The sequence below is a fragment of the Salvelinus namaycush genome, chromosome 6, assembly GCF_016432855.1.
Source record: "Salvelinus namaycush isolate Seneca chromosome 6, SaNama_1.0, whole genome shotgun sequence".
Taxonomy (NCBI): Eukaryota; Metazoa; Chordata; class Actinopteri; order Salmoniformes; family Salmonidae; genus Salvelinus; species Salvelinus namaycush.
The window spans coordinates 23,257,049-23,277,463 of record NC_052312.1 but is presented as its reverse complement, the minus strand read 5'-3'; the positions used below and the strand labels follow the sequence as shown (position 1 = coordinate 23,277,463).

The window sequence follows — 20,415 nt, the reverse complement described above, 5'->3', positions numbered from 1 at the left end:
TTTTTTGGTTACAACATGATTCCATATGTGTTATTTCATAGTTTTGATGTTTCACTATTATTCTACAATGTAGAAAATAGTAAAAAAAATAAAGAAATCCTTGAATGAGTAGGTGTGTCCAAACTTTTGACTGGTACTGTGTGCCATTCAGAGGGTGAATGGGCAAGACAAAAGATGTATGTGCTTTTGAACAGGGTATGGTAGTAGGCGTCAGGCACACCGGGTTGCGTGTGTCAACTTCAAAGCTGCTGTATTTTTCACGCACAACAGTTTCCCGTTTATCAAGAATGGTCCACCACTCAGAGGACATCCAGCCAACTTGACACAACTGTGGGAAGCATTGGAGTAAACATGGGCCAGCATCCCTGTGGAACGCTTTAGACACCTTGTAGAGTCCATGCCCCAATGAATTGAGACTGTTCTGAGGGCAAAAGGGGGTGCAACTCAATATTAAGAAAGTGAGGCCAATGGTGACTTGTAAAATATATATTTTTGTATTTCATTTTCAATACATTTGCCAAAATATGTCATTATGGGGTATTATGTGTAGATTTGTGAGAGGATAAAATCTATTTGGTCAATTTTAAATTCAGGCTGTAACACAACAAAATGTGGAATAAGTCAAGGGGTATGGATACTTTCTGAAGGCACTGTAGTACAGCTTCGCCTCTTTCTCTCTGATCCAGATATACTTAAAGAAATTAAGAGTACCGATATTTCTGTCTGAGCATAGCTAGCAAGCCCAGGCAACCTCTTCCGCCTCATGTTACCAAAACCCGGTCCACCGTGTTTGATTGCATTTTCGATATGCTAGACCTGTCAACAGAACAATACATTAAAAAAAAATAGCAAAATGAAGCATTGCGATTGATTTATCTAATTTTACTGAAAAATTTGAATTTCGCCAGTTAAGTATGTAAAAGCATTGTCAATTGCTAATTGAGAATTATCTTTATTTTTGTCACAATTCATGCCATCAGAACAAGGAAAGGATATGGCAAACATGAGAAGTGATTTGTCATTTAAGCATTTACTTTTAATTATACACTTTAGTATTTATTTTTCAAAGTGCCAGACATTATGCATACTCAATCATGAAAATCATAATGCAATATCTTTTTTTGCATTTCAATTCAAATGTTGTCACAAAAATGCATACCCATTTAGGAAAAGGAATTGCAAACATGCTATTGATTCACCATTTGCCCATTTGCTTTTCCGATTGAAATGTGTATATTGTTCTTCGTACTTTGTTACTATTGCCTATTGTATGTTGCCTCTGTGTTTGCGGTGTTGTGTAATGTGCAGGTAGCATATACATTCATACAGTCCTTCCCTTGTTAATAGCCTTGTTGCTCTACTTGTGCCATCAGTTATTGTATTGTGTACAGTGTATTCTATTACCCGTTTTCTGTTCATTAAGAATCACTAGCATTCCACGTCCTTTCCACATACATCTCCATGCACTGTTCCTGTGTGTGTGAATATAGTTCCCTGTGCGTTGACTCTTGGGCTGCCTTATTCACCTCTAACCGTGGGCGGTGTCAGTGGGTCACAGACCAGCAAACACGTAACCCGTGTTGCGCTCTTTCAGTAAGGAAAGGAAGAGAGAGAGCAATAGACTCGGTATTAGAGGTAAGCAAGCAAGGTGTCTTTATTTTGTTGCAATTTGACAAACAACAAGCTGGCATTCATGAATACATACTTCTACAAAAGCCATTCTAATGTATTATTTAAAGTACTAGCGACTGTAACAAATGATGCAGAAGTAGTAGTACTGTAATAGTACAGTAGTGTTACTAGTATAAACTGTATATACTATATACAGTAGATACTATGCTATATATACCCATAATACTGTACATACTCTATATACTGTTTAGACTAGTATACTGTAGTAATACTGTTGGATTGAAAAAGGAAAAATAAAAATAATAATATAACAATTCAAATAAAAATATGGCACTCTTTATATATATTATATTGCTTTGTCAATCTTCATCATCATCGTCATAATCATCATCATCGTTGTCATCATCATACAATAAATGTCATATATTTAGTTATCAATGTGTTATATTATTGCTAACATCAACTGCAATTTCAAAGCTATAATAATTGTAATAATAATCAAAATACATATCAGGACATCAGGGGTATTATATTGTTACGGAAAATAACTGTCATAAATTTGGAGTAGAATACAGAGAGGGGGGAGGGGGGTTGTTGCTCTGGACATGCATAAAGGGATATCATTGGAGGAGCGAGGGTAAGCAGGCCCTCTTATTGGAAAAGAGGTGCTTGAGCAGCTGTCACTCAGTCATCATCGGAACACTCACGCAGCCAATCCATACATACACACATGCATTCTGTTCATTCAAACAAAGTGGATGCGTCCCAAATGGCAACCCATTCCCTATATAGTGCACAACTTTTGACCAGAGCCCTTTGGGCCCTGATCAAAAGTAATGCACTATGTAGGGAATAGTGTGCCATTTGGGACTTACCCAGAATCTAAATAATTACAGATAGTCTTTGACTTTTTTATTTTATATATATATATTTTTTTAAAGCTAGACTACTCTACTCCAGTCGTCAAATAGGAGTTGTACATGCCGGTGAATAAACCAACCATAATGATTCGCTGAAAGACCCACTGATCAATCACAAGGCTGATCCTGATCCCTTCCACAATGTCAACAAACGTAAATTCAAATAAATATGACATTACACATATGACATCACAAAAGTATGACATCATGCAAAAACTGTATAGAGATGGGCAGATGGACACACAGACAAGTAGAGAAACACAAGCAGACACAGAGAGACAGAGGTGGACACCGATGGACAAACAAGCCAACAAACGGTAGACTCACAGTGACAGACAATTAGACACACATACAGAGAACACACAAAGACAGATAGACAGAACAGATAGACAGACTGACGGATTTATCATGTCAAAGTCCCTACGAGAGCAGCCAAACTCGGAACAATCTCAACAGATACGGAAGTGATCGATAAACACTCCAGACTCCAAACACTTATACTCTGACATCTGTAGTTGGTTTAAACCTGAAGAATGCAACTGCAAAATAAAACACTGAAAAAGAGTAATAGATACCCACACATATTGTACGTATATGTCACATTAATGATAAATAACCTTAGTATAGACAAGAGTGGAGTACGTAACCCTGTTTTCTTTTTTCCCTCCATCTTCCCCTCTCTTTTTATCTTTACCCTCTCTCTCTCCATTTCCCACTCACCCTTGCTCCATCTCTCATTCCCCTCCCTCTCCATCTCTCCTACCCATGCTCTCCATCTCTCGCCCCTCTCTCACCCTCCTCCCTCTCTCTCCATCAGTCACTGCAGCAGTGCAGTACAGCCCAGCCAGGCCTGTCAGTCTCATAGCCAGCGAATGGCTGACGCAGCATCCTGTCGTTTCACTGGAGCACTGAATTACACACACACCGACAGACACACACTGAGTGAATTACTTCAGTCTCCATTAGACTAACGAGAACTGTTCGTCCTCTGGGGACATGGAGAGATGGAGGAGAGAGAGATGGAGGGGAAGGTGGAGAGAGAGATGGATAGGACAAAAGAGAGAGATGGAGGGGAGCGAGACACATCGACCCGTTGGCACGGAGATAATATTAGTAGTATGCACACACACACACCCTCACGCCCACAAAATATAATACTTTACTGCATTCTGACGCTAGAACAAACAACAGTGGGTGTGACTGACATTCACAAGTGCTTGGCTACATATAGGTGATTGACAGAGGTATGTGGATATATACTGACAAGTGCATACAAACACTATCGCTCTCTCACACACCGAAACACACACACACACACACACACCGAAACACACAGAGTGGATTGAGAAACGTGCACAGAGTTCAGCGATGAACAAGATAGACATGTGTGACATATGACTACATGTCTATCTTGTTGATCGCTGGACTTGTGAGTATTGGTCCTCCGTGCACGTTTTTCAATCCACTCTGTGTGTTTCGGTGGGTGTGTGTGTTTTGGTGTGTGAGAGAGCGATAGTGTGTTTGTATGAACTTTGTATGCACTTGTCTGTTTATATCCATGTAGTGTAACAGACACACACACACACACACACAGTCTAATAGTTTTTTTTCAGTGTAGTTCTTTTCTAACCCAGCACACAGGGATTTACATGGCTCCAGATTCCTATAATAAATGATCTGAGGTTTTAGGTTTGGACCCACCCAGAATACATCCCAAATCCCACCCTATTCCATGTACTACTTTCGACCAGAGCTTAGTAATGCACTATGTAGGGAATAGGGTGTAATTTGAGATGCAAAAGAAGACGCTACACAGACACAGATTGTATTTCTGAATCCCACCCTTTTCCACATGGAGTGCACTACTTTCAACCAGAGCTTAGTAGTGCACTATACAGGGAATAGGGTGTCATTTGAGACACAGGAGAAGACACTACACAGATACAACAACAGATCACCTAACCAATACAGTCAGAGAGAAAGAAAGAAGGATAGAAGAACGGGGGGGAAGGACCGATATACGAGATAGACGAACGACAAGTGAACGGATACATGGTTAGACAGTGGAACAGTGGTCATAATAGCTGTTTTAAATAAAGATCATTCAAAATAAGCAGATAGCGAGATTTGTATCAACTGGAAAATAATAAAGTGAAGTAAAAAAAAAAATAAGAGTGATGTGGAACACAGACGTTCAGTCGTACCACACTTCCGCGCACACACATACACGCATGCCCACGGATGCATGCATGCATACACACACACACACTCACACAGTCTTCAGAGGTACTGTAATGACACACCTTTGAAATGTTCACCTTTTCACAGCCTTCATCAATGACCACCTCCTTCCATAATACATTTGATGCTGATAAATTGTCAGCTTATGGATGTGTTTTAGGCAGCCAAACATCTGCAATGGAAACAACAAAAAACCACACAGAAAATATGATTTGTGATACAGTAAATGTGATTTTGTGGGGGAAAGGAATCCACTGTTTGGCCTTCATTGAGTTAAATTGCAAGCCTTTAACAAATCATATCACATGAAGAAATGTAGGAAACTATGGAAGGACAAGGTGTTCATCATCTCTTTCTCTCTCTCCTCAGAGGTCAGTGCAGCGCTCCTGCTTGCTGTAATGGTCGAACTGGCTCTTCCAGTGCATCATGTAGGAGGACCAACGATGGAACTCCACCTTCCACTGACGCTCCGCCTCATCTATGTTATCTGGGGAGGAGAGAGAGAGAAAGAGAGAGAGATTACCACAAGTGAAAGACAGGGTCACCACTGTCACCTACAGATGGAATCACACAATATCAGACAAAATCCGAAAGGAACCCGAGAGACAGTGGGGAAGACCCAGGAAGCGACATTATCCCTGTTTATCTGACCAGGGGTCATAGGTCAGGAAACTAACCAGACATGTTTCACACAGACCTCTAACAGTAAAACACAGTGGCTTTTGGGGTTTGGAACATTTCCAATGAAAAGTTGGCATTATACTCATGTTTGGGTTTTTGGTATACAAAGATGGATCACACACACACACACACACACACACACACACACACACACACACACACACACACACACACACACACACACACACACACACACACACACACACACACACACACACACACACACACAAACACACACACACAGTGTCAAGTGGCTATTGACATATGTTCAGTTTCTCACAGCAAAGGCCTTCTGGGAATACTGACAAAGGAGGAGGGAAAGAAGGAGGGATGAAATAGAAGTTTTGTACATAATTATTATTATTATTTTTTAAATATGCAAAATAAAAGGATAAGAAAGTAGAGAGAAAGGGAGTTTTAGAGGCTTCTCACTGCGCCAGCCAAGATTGAGAATGATTTAAAATACCAAAGAGAGGATTGTTTTGTATAAAATAAAATGAAAAATATATATAAATAAAAAAAGTTGTGAGATAAAATGATATTAGCAAAAAGATAAGGGAATTCAGATTGAAAGGAGAGTGGATGGTGAAGTCAAAAATAGAAAAAAGGTCTAAGTTTGGAGAGAACAGAGAAAAAGCACGAGGCCCTAGAATGAGCTAAATAAGGCCTGGACAGCGGTGATGTCATAGAAGAGAAATAGAACTAGAGATGGTGTGGAAGGACCAGAGGGATTCCGTGATTCCCTTCATCCTGCTAACCTTTCTGGCTAAGTCTAACATTTTCTGATCTGATAGTCTACGTATTGATAATTAGCCTGTATTGTACACATTCACAGCTTAAAGCTGAATTGCAGTAAAACGGCAAAATTAGAAAAGGTGATAAAAGTTAGTTCAAGAAGGAAAAAAGTATGGAGAGTGAAGTCTTGACAGGTTCGGATGGTGCCTGTGTGGCCAATGTGAAATGGCTAGCTAGTTAGCGGTGGTGCGCGCTAATAGTGTTTCAATCGGTGACGTCACTCGCTCTGAGACCTAGAAGTAGTTGTTCCCCTTGCTCTGCAAGGGCCGCTGCTTTTGTGGCGCAATGGGTAACGATGCTTCGTGAGTGACTGTGGTTGATGTGTGCAGAGGGTCCCTGGTTCGAGCCCAGGTTGGGGCGAGGAGAGGGACGAAAGCTATACTGTTACACCTGCTCTTCTTGCTGAAGGCCTCTATTCTTGTAGTCGAGTTGAATGGTACTAGGGAGGGACAGGTTTGATAATGGTGATCGTGGTGCTGGAGTTGACTAGACGGTCCTGACGTTCTCAATCCTCAGCTCTCTGTGGAAACTGGACGACTCCTCCACTAGCAATGTGTAGCACCCACTTGGGTGATGCTTCTTCTGCTGCCGAAAGGGCTCACCACACATCAGTCCAGTGTATAAAGTCACCCTCACTAAGAGGGAGCCTTCTGCCATCTCCACACTTCAGTCCTCTCACTTTGGGTGGTTGAAACTAGAAGCCGGTGCTGAATGATTTTATGCAAGGTGAAGCTTACTGTCTGGCTGCCGCCTTGAGAGCGCCGACCCAACTTTGCTATTTTGTGACTATTTTGGCGTTTATCGTTATCGTCTTGCACTAAATGTATCTGCTATCATTTCATATGATCGACAAAAACTTTTGAACATCAGATCGGAAGTTACTAACCTCAATTTCGGCTTCAACTTTGACTCATCCGCCCTGGGCTCTTTATGTCCCTCCGATCCAATCTTCGGGCTACCCAAGAGGAAACACCAGCGAAAAAGAGGCAAGAGATCGGGTGTCCTGTTGAGACTAAGGGAAAACCGGCCACCACTTTCCTCTATTCTATTGGCCACTTAATAATAAGATGACATCCGATCGTGGATTTGCTATCAACGGGACTCTCGTAACTGCAATATTCTCTGTTTTTCTGAAACATGGCTTTCGGACAAGATACCCCGCATGGCTATCCAACTCGATGGATTCTCCATTCTTCGAGCAGACAGGTCATTGGATTCAGGGAAATCCAGAGGTGGAGGGGTATGTCTCTTCATCAACAACAGATGGTGTGCAGACTCTAGTGCAGTGGAAGTCTCTACCTATTGTTCACCCATCTTGGTATACCTGATGGTCAAATGCCGACCATTCTACCTCGTAAGAGACTTATCTGTTATCGTGACTAATGTACATATTCCACCTCAGGACAACAACAACAACAAGCTGGCACTTAATAAACTGTACGAGGCTATAAACAAGCAGGAAACAATGCACCCGGAGGCTGCTTTTCTTGTTGCCAGCGATTTTATTCCACGTCAATGCATTTTATGCACGTGAACTCAATGCATTTTATGCACGCATTGACAAAAACAACACCGATCCGTGCACGAGGGTCCCCGCCGTCCCAGAGGACTGGGCGATTTCGCTCTCCGAGGCTGACGTGAGTACGGTTTCTGATTCTGATCAACACTTGCAAGGCTGCAGGGCCGAAAGAGATTCCAGGACGAATTCTCAGAGCATGCGCAGACCACCTGGTAGGCACCTTCACGTTTATTTTCGACCTCTTCTTGTCCCAGCCTGTAATCCCCACGTCTCAAGCTGACCACCATCATTCCTGTTCCCAAGAACTCTAAGGCTACCTGCCAATTTGCATACCACCCCAACAGATCTACAGACGATGCAATCTCAATTGAACTTCACACTGCCCTCTACCACCTGCACAAGAGGAATACCTATGTGAGAATGCTGTTCATCGACTACAGATCAGAGTTCAACACCATAGTGCCCTCCAAGCTCAGGACCCTGGGACTGAACACCTCCCTCTGCAACTGGACCCTGGACTTCCTGACAGGCTGACCACTGGTCACTATTACTCCTGTTTACAAGCATATATTACCATTAGTATATTACCATAGGTATTTATATATTCCTGCCACCAGACACTTTTCAACTCTGATACATGTATATCCTACTCCCAGTCACTTTTTATGACTTTTTATGTATAAACCCACCTCAACTACTCACATTGAATAAGGTACTGACACTGACCTGTATATACAGTGCATTCTGAAAGTATTCAGACCCATTCCATTTTTCCACATTTTGTTACGTTACAGCCTTATTCTAATATTGATTTTTTTTAAATTCCCCTCATCAATCTACACACAATACCCCATAATGACAAAGCGAAAACAGGTTTTATAAATAAATAAATAACTGAACTACCTTATGTACATAAGTATTCAGACGCTTTGCTATGAGATTTGACATTGAGCTCAGGTGCATCCTGTTTCCATTGGTTATCCTTGAGATGTTCCTACAACTTTATTGGAGTCCACCTGTGGTAAATTCAATTGATCGGACATGATTTGGAAAGGCACACACCTGTCTGTATAAGGTCCCAAAGTTGACAGTGCATGTCAGCTAAAACCAAGCCATGAAGTCGAAGGATTTGTCCGTGATCTAGTGAAGGGTACCAAAAAATGTATGCAGCATCGAAGGTCCCCAAGAACATAGTGGCCTCCATCATTCTTAAATGGAAGAAGTTTGGAACCACCAAGACTCTTTCTAGAGCTGGCTGCCCGGCCAAACTGAGCAATCAGGGGAGAAGGGCCTTGGTCAGGGAGGTGATCAAGAACTTGATGGTCACTCTGACAGAGCTCCAGAGTTCCTCTGTGGAGATGGGAGAACCTTCCAGAAGGACAACCATCTCTGCAGCACTCCACCAATCAGGCCTTTATGGTAGAGTGGCCAGACGAAAGCCACTCCTCAGTAAAAGACACATGACAACCTGCTTGGAGTATGCCAAAAGGCACCTAAAGGACTCTCAGACCATGAGAAACCTGATTCTTTAGTCTGATGAAACCAAGATTGAACTCTTTGGCCTGAATGTCAAGCGTCACATCTGGAGGAAACCTGGCACCATCCCTACGGTGAAAGCATGGTGGTGCCAACATTATGCTGTGGAAATGTTTTTCAGAGGCAGGGACTGGGAGTCAGAATCAATGGTAAGATGAACGGAGCAAATTACAGAGAGATCCTTGATGAAAACCTGCTACAGAGCGCTCAGGACATCAGACTGGGGCGAAGGTTCACCTTCCATCAGGACAATGACTCTAAGCACACAGCCAAGATAACGCAGGAGTGGCTTCGGGACAAGTCTCTGAATGTCCTTGAGTGGCTCAGCCAGAGCCTGGACTTGAACCCAATCAAACATCTCTGGAGAGACCTGAAAATAGCTTTGCAGCGACACTCCCCATCCAACCTGGCAGAGCTTGAGAGGATCTGCAGAGAAGAATGGGAAAAACTCCCCAAATACAGGTGTGCCAAGCTTGTAGCGTCATACCCAAGAAGACTCAAGGCTGTATTCACTGCCAAAGGTGTTTCAACAAAGTACTGAGTAAAGGGTCTGAATACTTATTTAAATGTGATATATCAGTTTTTATTTAAAATAAAATTGCTACATTTACTAAAAACCTGTTTTTGCTTTGTCATTATGGGGTATTGTGTGTAGATTGATGAAGAAAAAAACTTTCATACAATTTAGAATAAGGCTGTAACGTAACAAAATGTGGAAAAGGTCAAGGGGTCTGAATACATTCCGAATGCACTGTACTTGCATTCTCTTGTTTCTTTAACTCACATCGTAGTTCTTGTGTGGTTTTATTTAAATTTTTTATTCTATTTTCTATTATTATCTATATTATTATTATCACTGCATTGTTGGGAATGAGCTCTCAAGGTAAGAATTTCACTGTGCTGTTTTACACCTGTTGAATCATGTGCACGTGATAAATAAACGTTGAAACTTGAAAGCATCTTTTGAATGCAGTAGACAGTTAGCTATAGCTAACTAGCTAGCTAGCTAGCTAGTTTAGCAAACTAAACAAATCGATCTGGCATCAATTCTGCCACTCTGTTGGTCAAGGCAACTAGATACTGTATATTAGATAAAAATGTAACGCGCTATCAAACACACCCCAAACAACAACAACACGTAAATCAACCAAATATGCACAATATTTTTCCAGAAGCTCTCAGATAACTCCGCCATTACAGCGCCATGGCTACGGGCCCATGGGCTATGGTCAAAAGTAAAGCACTATATAAGGAATAGGGTGCCATTTGGGAAGCAACAGTCCTATCCTTCTCCATCCAATCTGACCCTGGATCAGTTTAGCAGGGACGTGTTGTAGCTACTGTAGTGTGTGCTATGCGCTTTACTGACCATGCACAACTTTCCATTGCAAAACCAAACAAACCACACCATCTCTCTCTCTCTCAGTTATTTTTTAAAGTTCAGTCGGTTGATTGAGCCTTTTTCCCTGTAAAAGACTGTAAGCCGCAGCTAGCTCTCTCTGAATATTTCCAGCCATTAACCCTCTGTATAAATCATTTAATGTCCAAATAATGAGTTTAATAATGAATCTCCCTTACAAATAATTGTGATTACAATAACCATATTTGGTTGTAAAATCTAAGCGGAGGGAAGAATATGAGGAAATGATGTTGACAGTATGTTTTTACTGTCACGAGCATTGCTTTGATGTCCTTAATGTGCTGTTAAAGGTCCAGATTGTGTCATTGTAGTGTGTGTGTGTGTGTGTAACACTATTACCGGTGATGTTGAGGAGGCGTGGCAGGAAGCGGTTCCAGAATGCACACAGCTGATTCCGCAGGCCCTTGTGGATCTTCAGGGATTCCGTGTTCAGACCCACATGTTTTTGTTCACTGTTGGTGAACTGGGGCCACTTCCGCCTGCTATCCACACTGCCATCAAAGTTGATATTGGGGTTACTGGAGAGAGAGAGGTGGGAGAGGGTGGGAGACAGAAAGAGAGAGAATAGATTTAATTAGGGTTGGACAGCTTTCAGTGTGCTTCGATAGACACACACACCAACACATACCCTTTTACAACTCCCCATTTCTCTATCTCCCTCACTCCCCTCTCTCCCCCTCTGTCTTACCCGGTGCGTGCGAAGTTGGCCCAGTATCTCATCATGCGTCGGCTCAGTTTCTCCTCCTCGGCTGTGTAGTTCAGTCTCTTCTCAAGCGGCATGCCGAACACAAACTCTATCTCGTAACCATGGATAACGCCCATCCACTCCGGCCACGCCAGGTTAGACGCACGGTGGTCAAACAGGTACAGGTACACTCCACCTAGAGAGTTTGGAATAGAGCATAGAATGAAATAGAACATATATCCCCACTCTAGTGTTGTATATATCTCAAACAGGTACACTCCACCTGGGAACAACAGGAGAGACATTGACATGGAATATTGACACAGGACTTTGAGTTTAGACTTTTTGTTTGAACTACTTCAAACTGGAGTTATTCCTTTGAGCACCTAGTGGAGCAAAGGGCCTTAAGAACCAACCATTGTATGACATGAAATAACATCTTTGAAAAACATTCGTGAACCATTTTTACCTTGTGAGTTCCCATCCTTCGTCGTGGCCCCTGCGTTGCCCGCTTGTTGCCCATTGTTGGCACCCTGGTTAGAGTGAAACTGGGCATAGCTCCTGGCGAAGTGCTGCAGGGGGCAGATGACATTATGGTCTCCGACCACATCGTCCAGGGCATCACGGTTCTTTACCCCGTTGTTCTCATCAAACCAGTCAGTATACTGCAACACAATACAACTGTATTAATCAATCAATCAATCATATTTATTATATACAATCACTTGTACATCCACCACTTGTATCAATCAGGTTGCCCTGATTGATACAACTTTTTTAGCCTATGTCACAGCGAACAACTAAAATCTGTCTTCTGGCTTGCCATATCAATTCCCCTTTTCTTTCCAGCACATGGCCCAACCGGGATTCGAACTGGCCACCTTTCGGCTACAGGTCCACCTCCTTAACCGGCTGGGCTACTTACCTGCAGAACGACAGCCTCCTGGCCGATCTCATTGGCATGCGGAACGCTCAGTTTCACGCTTTCCAGGAAGTCCTCGCGCGAGATCAGTGACTCATTGTCCTATGGGGAGTCAATGGAAGGTTTGTGTGAAATTGTATCAGTGACAGTGGAACACACACACACACACACAGGCATGAACGTACAAACACACACACCCATGCTACAAATGCACACACAGAGAAACACACACCAGGCACACACACACAAATGCACATATGTAGCCGCTCCTCCCCGCCCCCCCCCCCCCCCAAAAACACTCCATCCCCTCTCTCTCCTCACGTACCTTGCTGAAGCCGGGGGCTCCGTAGAGGAGGAAGAAGGACCCCTCGTCCTGGTTGACCCCCAGCAGGATTTGGGTGTCCTTGAAGTTGCCTGAGCTGAGCATGGCCTCGGGGTTGTCTGGAAGGACCACGCCGTCGATGACGGGCACAAAGGAGAAACGGAAGATGGCAGACCACGGCATGACCTGAGAAGACAAAACAAAATGTATTTATTTCACCTTCATTTAACCAGGTAAATAATTGAAAACACATTCCTTACATTACATGTAAATGCATACGTTAAATGTGAACGTAAAACACAAATGTAAACGGAAATGCTATGGAAATGCACATTTAAATGTCAAACGTAACTATAAAAGTAAACTTAAACCTAAACATAAATGTAATAAATGAATGTACCTGCCACTCCTGGTCAATGAGCTCCTGCGGGGGCTTGTTGCGAAGACAGTCCACCAGCTCCGTATCGTTACCCCCAGAGGGGCAGCCAACGAGCTTCCCCAACATGACGGCCCTCCGGTGGGCTTCAGTTGGCGTAACAGTGGCCCAGGGGCAGTTGGGGGCTCCACTCTGGAGGATGGCTCGGGTGAAGGTGGGTCGACTGTCGGGAGACAGGAGGTGCATCCCAACAGAGACTGCTCCGGCACTCTCCCCAAAGATGGTCACCTACGAGTAGTAGTAGTTAATAACAATAATATTGAATTTATAGAGCGCACAAGCTTGCTGACAAACACATTTCCTCTTTATTATCATTACCTGTTTGGGGTTGCCCCCGAAGAAGTGTATGTTATCCTGGACCCACTGGAGGGCCATGCGTTGGTCTAAGAGCCCCACGTTCCCAGGGGCCTCTGAGGAGCCGTGGAGAGCCAGGAACCCAAAGGCCCCGATACGGTAGTTCATGGAGACCACCACCACCTTCTCCGAGTGAGCCAGGTAGCGCCCGTCGTACACGTCCAGGGACGATGATCCGCTGTAGAACAATAGAATACAATACAACTTTATTGTCCATATGTTACAGAGACAATGAAAATGCGTTTCCTGCTCAATACCCCCAGATAGCACCTTCATGCGTACACACAAACTTGAAAGGAGCACAGGGTCCTAGCCGCAGTGCAGCATCCCTGGACGGAGAGCATGTTGTACGGTTAAGTGCTTGTGAAATGCTGCTGGGATGTGAAAGCCTTTCACTTTTCAGATCAATTCCCTCCTTTCTTCCAGCGCCCTGCCTGCATTTCGAACTGGTAACCTTCCGGCTACAGGTCAAGCTCCTTAGCCCACTGGACTACCTACCTGTAGAACCCTCCTCCGTAGATCCATACCATCACGGTGAGGTTGTGAGGTCTGGTGGAGGTGGGGACCCAGATATTGAGGTAGAGGCAGTCCTCGCTCATCTCCCTGTTGGAATGAAATCAAACTTTATTTAGTAAACATCTAGCTACCACCTGGTATAACAAAACTTTATTTCAAATTAAATCAAACTTTATTTAACCCCTCTGTGGTGTTCGGGTCTGTGGGACCCATTTTCAATGTTTACTAAACCTGAGACTCATTGGCCTTGGCTTATTAACACATTTTCATTGAGTGCACACTATGCAGCCCCCTACACATTTATATTACATATGTGGTGTTCGGGTCTGTGGGACCCATTTTCAATGTTTACTAAACCTGAGACTCATTGGCCTTGGCTTATTAACACATTTTCATTGAGTGCACACTGTGCAGCCCCCTACACATTTATAATACATATGTGGTGTTCGGGTCTGTGGGACCCATTTTCAATGTTTACTAAACCTGAGACTCATTGGCCTTGGCTTATTAACACATTTTCATTGAGTGCATACTATGCAGCCCCCTACACATTTATAATACATATGTGGTGTTCGGGTCCACTGGACCCGAGGGTAATAAAAGTGTGTATGTGTGTGTGTAGGTGAAAACAAGTAAAAATGAAATAAAAAGGTTTGCTGTGTGCCTTCACTCTGTCTTCCTCCTCCCTGGGCCTGCTGTTTCAACATAGCACCAAGAACCTGTCTGTCTCCTGCTTTTCTTGGACTCTTTACCCTTTGTAGTGTGTGAAACTACACAATATCTTGAGGGAACCTGCACAATGTCATTACAATACATTATTTCAATACATTGTAAAAAAAAAAAAAAAAAAAAAAAAGCCGTATTTTCCCACACTCTACCCCAGCCAGGTGCAAATTGGGGGAGGGACACAACAAATAAATAGCTTTGCATGTGTGGCTCATTACCACAATCAATCAGTATGACAAAAAGGATCTCTGCTCAACTAGTGTGGAAGGAGCGTCTTCCACTTTGGAAGATGAAGAATTTTCAGAATATAAGGATCATGTCTCTGTCAATTCGGAGTCTGACAGTGAGTTGGAAGAAGAGGATGAGATTGACCCTCAGCCAGCGCCAGGACCAGCCCGTCAGCAGCCAGCCCCAGGACCAGCCCGTCAGCAGCCAGCTCATCAGCAGCCTGCAGGAGGAGAAATATGGATGTTCAAAAACATCTTGCCCAAGGAATGAGCCACCCCGCATGGCTGCCAATGTGACAAGGATGCAACCAGGGCCGACGCAGATGGCGGTTACTCATGTGCAGGACGTAAAGTCTTCTTTTGAACTGTTCATCTCAGACACCATCCAGAAAATAATTCTGGACTGCACTAATTTGGAGGAAAGGCTTGGAAAGAGATGGACCAAAGTCATTTACATGTATAGTTTGGGGTTCTTATCCTTGCTGGTATTTTCAGATCCAATGGGGAATCCACAGAATCCCCGTGGGATGCAGAAACTGGCAGAGAACTTTTCCTGGCAACAATGTCTCTGGAAAACCTCCAAATTATTTCCGGTATTATCCGCTTCGATAACCGTGACACCAGACCAGCTCGGCAGCAGAGAGACAAGCTAGGTGCAATCAGGTCAGTGTGGGACAAGTGGGTGGACCGCCTTCCCCTGTTTTACAATCCTGGGCCCAACATTTCTGTTGATGAGCAGCTTATGCCATTTAGGGGCCGTTGCCCATTCAGGCAGTACATACCATCTAAACCTGCAAAATATGGAATCAAGATCTGGGCTGCCTGTGATGCTGCTTCATCATATGCGTGGAACTTGCAAGTGTATACGGGGAAGCCAGATGGAGGAGCCCCTGAGAAGAACCAAGGGATGTAGGAACAGTACAAAAAAACAAGCCAGAGCTCCCACCTCAGCTGTTGAATACACTGAACAGGCCTATCAATTCCTCTAAGTTTGTGTTCACGGCCGACATGTCCCTAGTGTCCTATGTGCCAAAGAAAGACAAAAATGTGGTACTCATGAGTACGCTGCATAGGGGTGGGAGAATCTGTGGCCAGGAACATCAAAAACCAAAAATCATAATGGATTACAATGCCACAAAAGGAGGGGTGGAGAATTTTTTTTTAAAATTGATTTATTTTTCCCTTTTTCTCCCCAATTTCGTGGTATCCAATTGGTAGTGTCTACTGTCTTGTCTCATCGCTGCAACTCCCGTACGGACTCAGGAGAGGCGAAGGTCGAGAGCCATGCGTCCTTCGAAACACAACCCAACCTAGCCGCACTGCTTCTTGACACAACGCACATCCTGCCCGGAAGCCAGCCGCACCAATGTGTCAGAGGAAACACCGTACACCTAGCGACCTGGTCAGCGTGCACTGCACCCGGCCCGCCACAGGAGTCGCTAGTGCACGATGAGACAAGGATATCCCTGCCGGCCAAACCCTCCCTAACCCGGACGACGCTGGGCCAATTGTGCGCCACCCCATGCGCCTCCCGGTCGCGGCCGGCTGCGGCAGAGCCTGGGCTCAAACCGAGAATCTCTGGTGGCACAACTAGCACTGCGATGCAGTGCCTTAGAACACTGCGCCACCCAGGAGGCCCTCGGGGGTGGAGAATTTAGACAAGCTGGTGACTGACTTCAGCTGCAAAAGAAGAACCATATGCTGGCCACTTATGATATTATTCAACATCTTGTACATCTTGGCGTACAATGCGTTTGTCATCTGGATGGCGTTGAACCCAGATTGGAACAGAGGGAAGCTCCAGAGGAGATGGCTCTTTCTCGAGGAAGGAATTGGTAAGACCTCAAATCCAGAGGGGGCAACATATCCCAAGGACCCCAGCTTCTGCAGCCACTGTGAGGATTCAGGAGGAGGATGCTGGTGCCCCATCCGCCCGACCCACAGTACTAACAACTCCAATACCGGAAGTAAGTGTGAGTGATGTTATTGCATGTGTGTGTGTCTGACTCTCCTACCTGGCCTGCTGTAACTATACATGTGAGTGAGTGAGATGTTAGCAAAATTCTTGAACTAAGTGTTTTCATCATTGTAGATTGCAGCCGGTAGCAACAAGAAGAAGCGCTGCAATGTGTGTGGACCCAAGAAGGACAGGAAGACGCAGTACACATGCATCAAGTGCAAGAGATACATTTGCAACACACACACAGTAAAACTCTGCCCCTCATGTGGTGTGTAGACCGGCCTTAATTTGTGTTGAATAGGACTCATTTATCATTCCATACAATAATGTATGGAAAATGTGTCTTTTCAATTTGTTTCAATAGTCATGAAAACCTTGTTTCATTTATATTTGTTCAAGATAAACATGATTTATTCCACCCATGTCTTTATTCCACCCATAACGCTTTTATTGATAACTGTGATCTAGCAGAGGTAAATGGCAAATATTAACCATGTATGCTCTCTATATTGCTTGTAATTGATATAAGTCAACATCTAAGTATTTTTACGTAAATAGTTATGGCTGTATTGTTTTAAAAACCCTATAATGTTGTGGGTCCATCAGACCCGCGAACATTGGGTGAATAACAAAAACATGAACACCCCACAAGGGTTAAAGTGCATTTAAGGGATAAAGTGCATTTAAAATCGCAAACATACTTTAAAGTAAAATAAGGAAATTAAGTAAAAGCAAACAAGTAGCAATAAAATAGATTAATAATGCAACATTTAAATAAAATGCATCCTAAATGGCACCCTATTCCCTACAAGGTGCATTACTTTCAACCAGAGTCCAAATGAGGGGGACACTATGAAGCAAGCTAGATCTAGTCAGGTTTTTATGAAGCTAGCCAGCTTCCGTTAGCGTCACATTAAAGATCAGGCTATATCCGTACGACGAAGGTGGATATTGATGGCGCAACCCACTGCTTACTTGAGCCTGCTCGAGCTAGGTTTGTAACTGTGCATTCATGTCGCAGTTGGCTAATCGAAAGCCCAACTCTTCAATTGAGAAAATGCTGAAACATCAATCCACGGGCGAGTGAGGGACACATTCATTTGTGCCAAAATCAAAATGAAAGAAAAGTTATTTTGCAGGCTACGGTGTGAAAGACTTTTATAAGTGCTGTCTTTCTGTTATTACCTATTGTTAAGGCCGTATTTGGTGTGCTTCTCAATACACAAGCATCTTTTTTCCCCCACCTAATATACATTTACTGTATTAAGTCATGCGTGACGTTTCAAAAGCATTCTGTCATTACTAAACGTGCAATGTGATACATGCCAATTTTTTACACACAAAAAAACCTTTGATGAATACAATATTGAATTAGTCATCTTTCTCAAATGAAGGGGATGATGATCCAATCTTTGCGAGAGGGAGGAAACCTGATTTCATTGGTCCTCAATTCGTGGCTCAGTTACTTCATTCGGGATACATGAAGTTAGCCTTGAGTTAGCCTGCCCTGGAGCAGGTTAGTTCAGAAGGATTTGTTGCCATTGAAAATGACCTCGCTAAAAGGTGAGTCACTTTCGTTGGTACGGGTTATCCTAAATTAAACTCAGAGTTGACTAAAGTTACCTTGCTAACTCCTCAAACCTGATTTGTAGTATAATCCTCTGGTCAAAAGTAGTGCACTAAATAGGGAATAGAGCGCAATTTGGAACCCAAACAAAGGATGTCTAAAACAATAGATCTCTTAAGAGTTTCGCATCTCGGAAACCTGGAAAATGTAAACGTAAAAGAAATGTAAACCTGTTGGGGTTCCACATCTCGGTTCCCTGGAACCCGGGGAAAGAGGTGTCAACGAACTGGTAGCAGGCGTTGGGGTAGGAGCTAGCTTCGAACAAGTCCGACCATGGCTTCTTGGGCTCCGCCTTTCGGAAGCGCTTCTTGCCCAGTGGGGGCTCCGCGAATGGGATTCCGAGGAAAGCGGTCACGTGACTCCGGTCCGGCGTCGGTAGGCGGACACCGCGGACACGTCCTGCCCGCATGGTGACAATGAGTTCCGGAGAGTCACTCTGGGAAGAAGAAGAGGAGGCGAGGAGAGAGAGGAGGAAGAAGGGGAGGAGGAAGACGATGGAGGTATGCATGGCGCTGTTGTTGTTGTTTGCTGATTGTTTACTTCTTGGTTCTGACGTTAGGTAGTCGGAGGTGTGTGTTCTCTGTTCTGTCTGGAGTCCCTCAGATCTGTAGGAGAGAGGAGCAGAGGGAGAGAGAGGAAACGTGATTAGGAGAAAGAGAGTGACAGAGAACAGATGACACAAAGGAGAGAGGGAGATCGAGAGAGGAAAAGGGATATAAATACAAGCAGATATATATGGAGAAAGGGAGTTGCGTGTTGGAAAGAGGGAGAGCTTGGGAAAAAAACAGTGGGGCTTGATAGTATTTACTAAGCAGGTATTTACTAAGCAGGTATTTACTAAGCAACGGCGCGAGGTCGGGTTTAGAGAAAGAGGACAAGAGGCGAAGGAAAGGAAAGAACTTAAGCAATATTAAATATTGAAGGAAACTCTACACCACAAGGCACCCTATAGTCGGAGGAATCTGATTAATCAAACCAACTGTGTTGATATGACTGTAAGGATCTCTAAAACGCACACACGCAGCCATGCAAGCGCTAACATGCAATCACGCACACACAAACCTGTGAGGTTGTAAGTTGTTGTTTTTGTTTTGCCGATGCGTGGTTGCCATAGCGACGGGATTAGTTTGGGAGTCACAGTTGGGGATAGGGGGTACATGACTTTCACTGCAGCTGTGTGTGTGTGTGTGTGTGTGTGTGTGTGTGTGTGTGTGTGTGTGTGTGTGTGTGTGTGTGTGTGTGTGTGTGTGTGTGTGTGTGTGTACTATTTCGGTTCTCTTTCTCTTCGCTGTATGTTGTTCTATTTTTGCTGGTGTCACATCTCTCCCGATCCCATCACACACACACACACACACACACACACACACACACGCACACACACACACACACACACACAAACAGTCACAGACACACACACTGCATCCTCTTCTCATGCAGGCCAACTGTACGCTTATATGGCATCATCAGATACAGTCAGGTCCAAAATGATTGGCACCCTTGATAAAGATGAGCAAAAAAAGACTGTATAAAGTAAATAATACAAGTACTGAGCTATATTTTGCGCTCAAAACATTGGGAAATGGTATACTTTTTTACTAATACATTTAATCAGAGAAATAGATTTTGTTTAATTAAGTAAAAATTATATACACTACCGTTCAAAAGTTTGGGGTCACTTAGAAATGTCCTTGTTTTTTGAAAGACAGGCACATTTTTTTGTCCATTAAAATAACATCAAATTGATCAGAAATACAGTGTAGACATTGTTAATTTTTTAAATGACTATTGCAGCTGGAAATGGCAGATTTTTAATGGAATATCTACATAGGCGTATGGACGCCCATTATCAGCAACCATCACTCCTGTGTTCCAATGGCACGTTGTGTTAGCTAACCC

At 43.6% G+C, this 20,415-nt stretch overlaps 1 protein-coding gene across 1 annotated transcript; it reads right to left on the bottom strand.

Annotated features, from left to right (window-relative positions):
• Nucleotides 1-3,328: 3,328 nt before the first annotated feature.
• On the bottom strand, nucleotides 3,329-19,105 carry ache (acetylcholinesterase). The gene is made up of 10 exons (XM_038995545.1): nucleotides 18,690-19,105; nucleotides 13,962-14,066; nucleotides 13,428-13,641; nucleotides 13,074-13,337; nucleotides 12,677-12,859; nucleotides 12,355-12,453; nucleotides 11,899-12,094; nucleotides 11,433-11,625; nucleotides 11,084-11,262; nucleotides 3,329-5,280 (listed from the first exon to the last, which is right to left on the bottom strand). Exons 1-10 carry the CDS (start codon nucleotides 19,025-19,027, stop codon nucleotides 5,159-5,161), a joined length of 1,893 nt encoding a protein of 630 aa, XP_038851473.1. The 5' UTR covers nucleotides 19,028-19,105; the 3' UTR covers nucleotides 3,329-5,158.
• Between the last annotated feature and the right edge of the window lie 1,310 nt (nucleotides 19,106-20,415).

Coding starts and splice junctions, on each gene's coding strand:
- ache (XM_038995545.1), bottom strand. CDS start 19,027: ATGCATACCTCCATCGTCTTCCTCCTCCCCTTCTTCCTCCTCTCTCTC. Junction 14,067..18,689: donor GAGATGTGGAACCCCAACAG/GTTTACATTTCT, acceptor TCATTCCAACAG/GGAGATGAGCGAGGACTGCC. Junction 12,454..12,676: donor GAGCCCCCGGCTTCAGCAAG/GTACGTGAGGAG, acceptor GACTCCCCATAG/GACAATGAGTCACTGATCTC.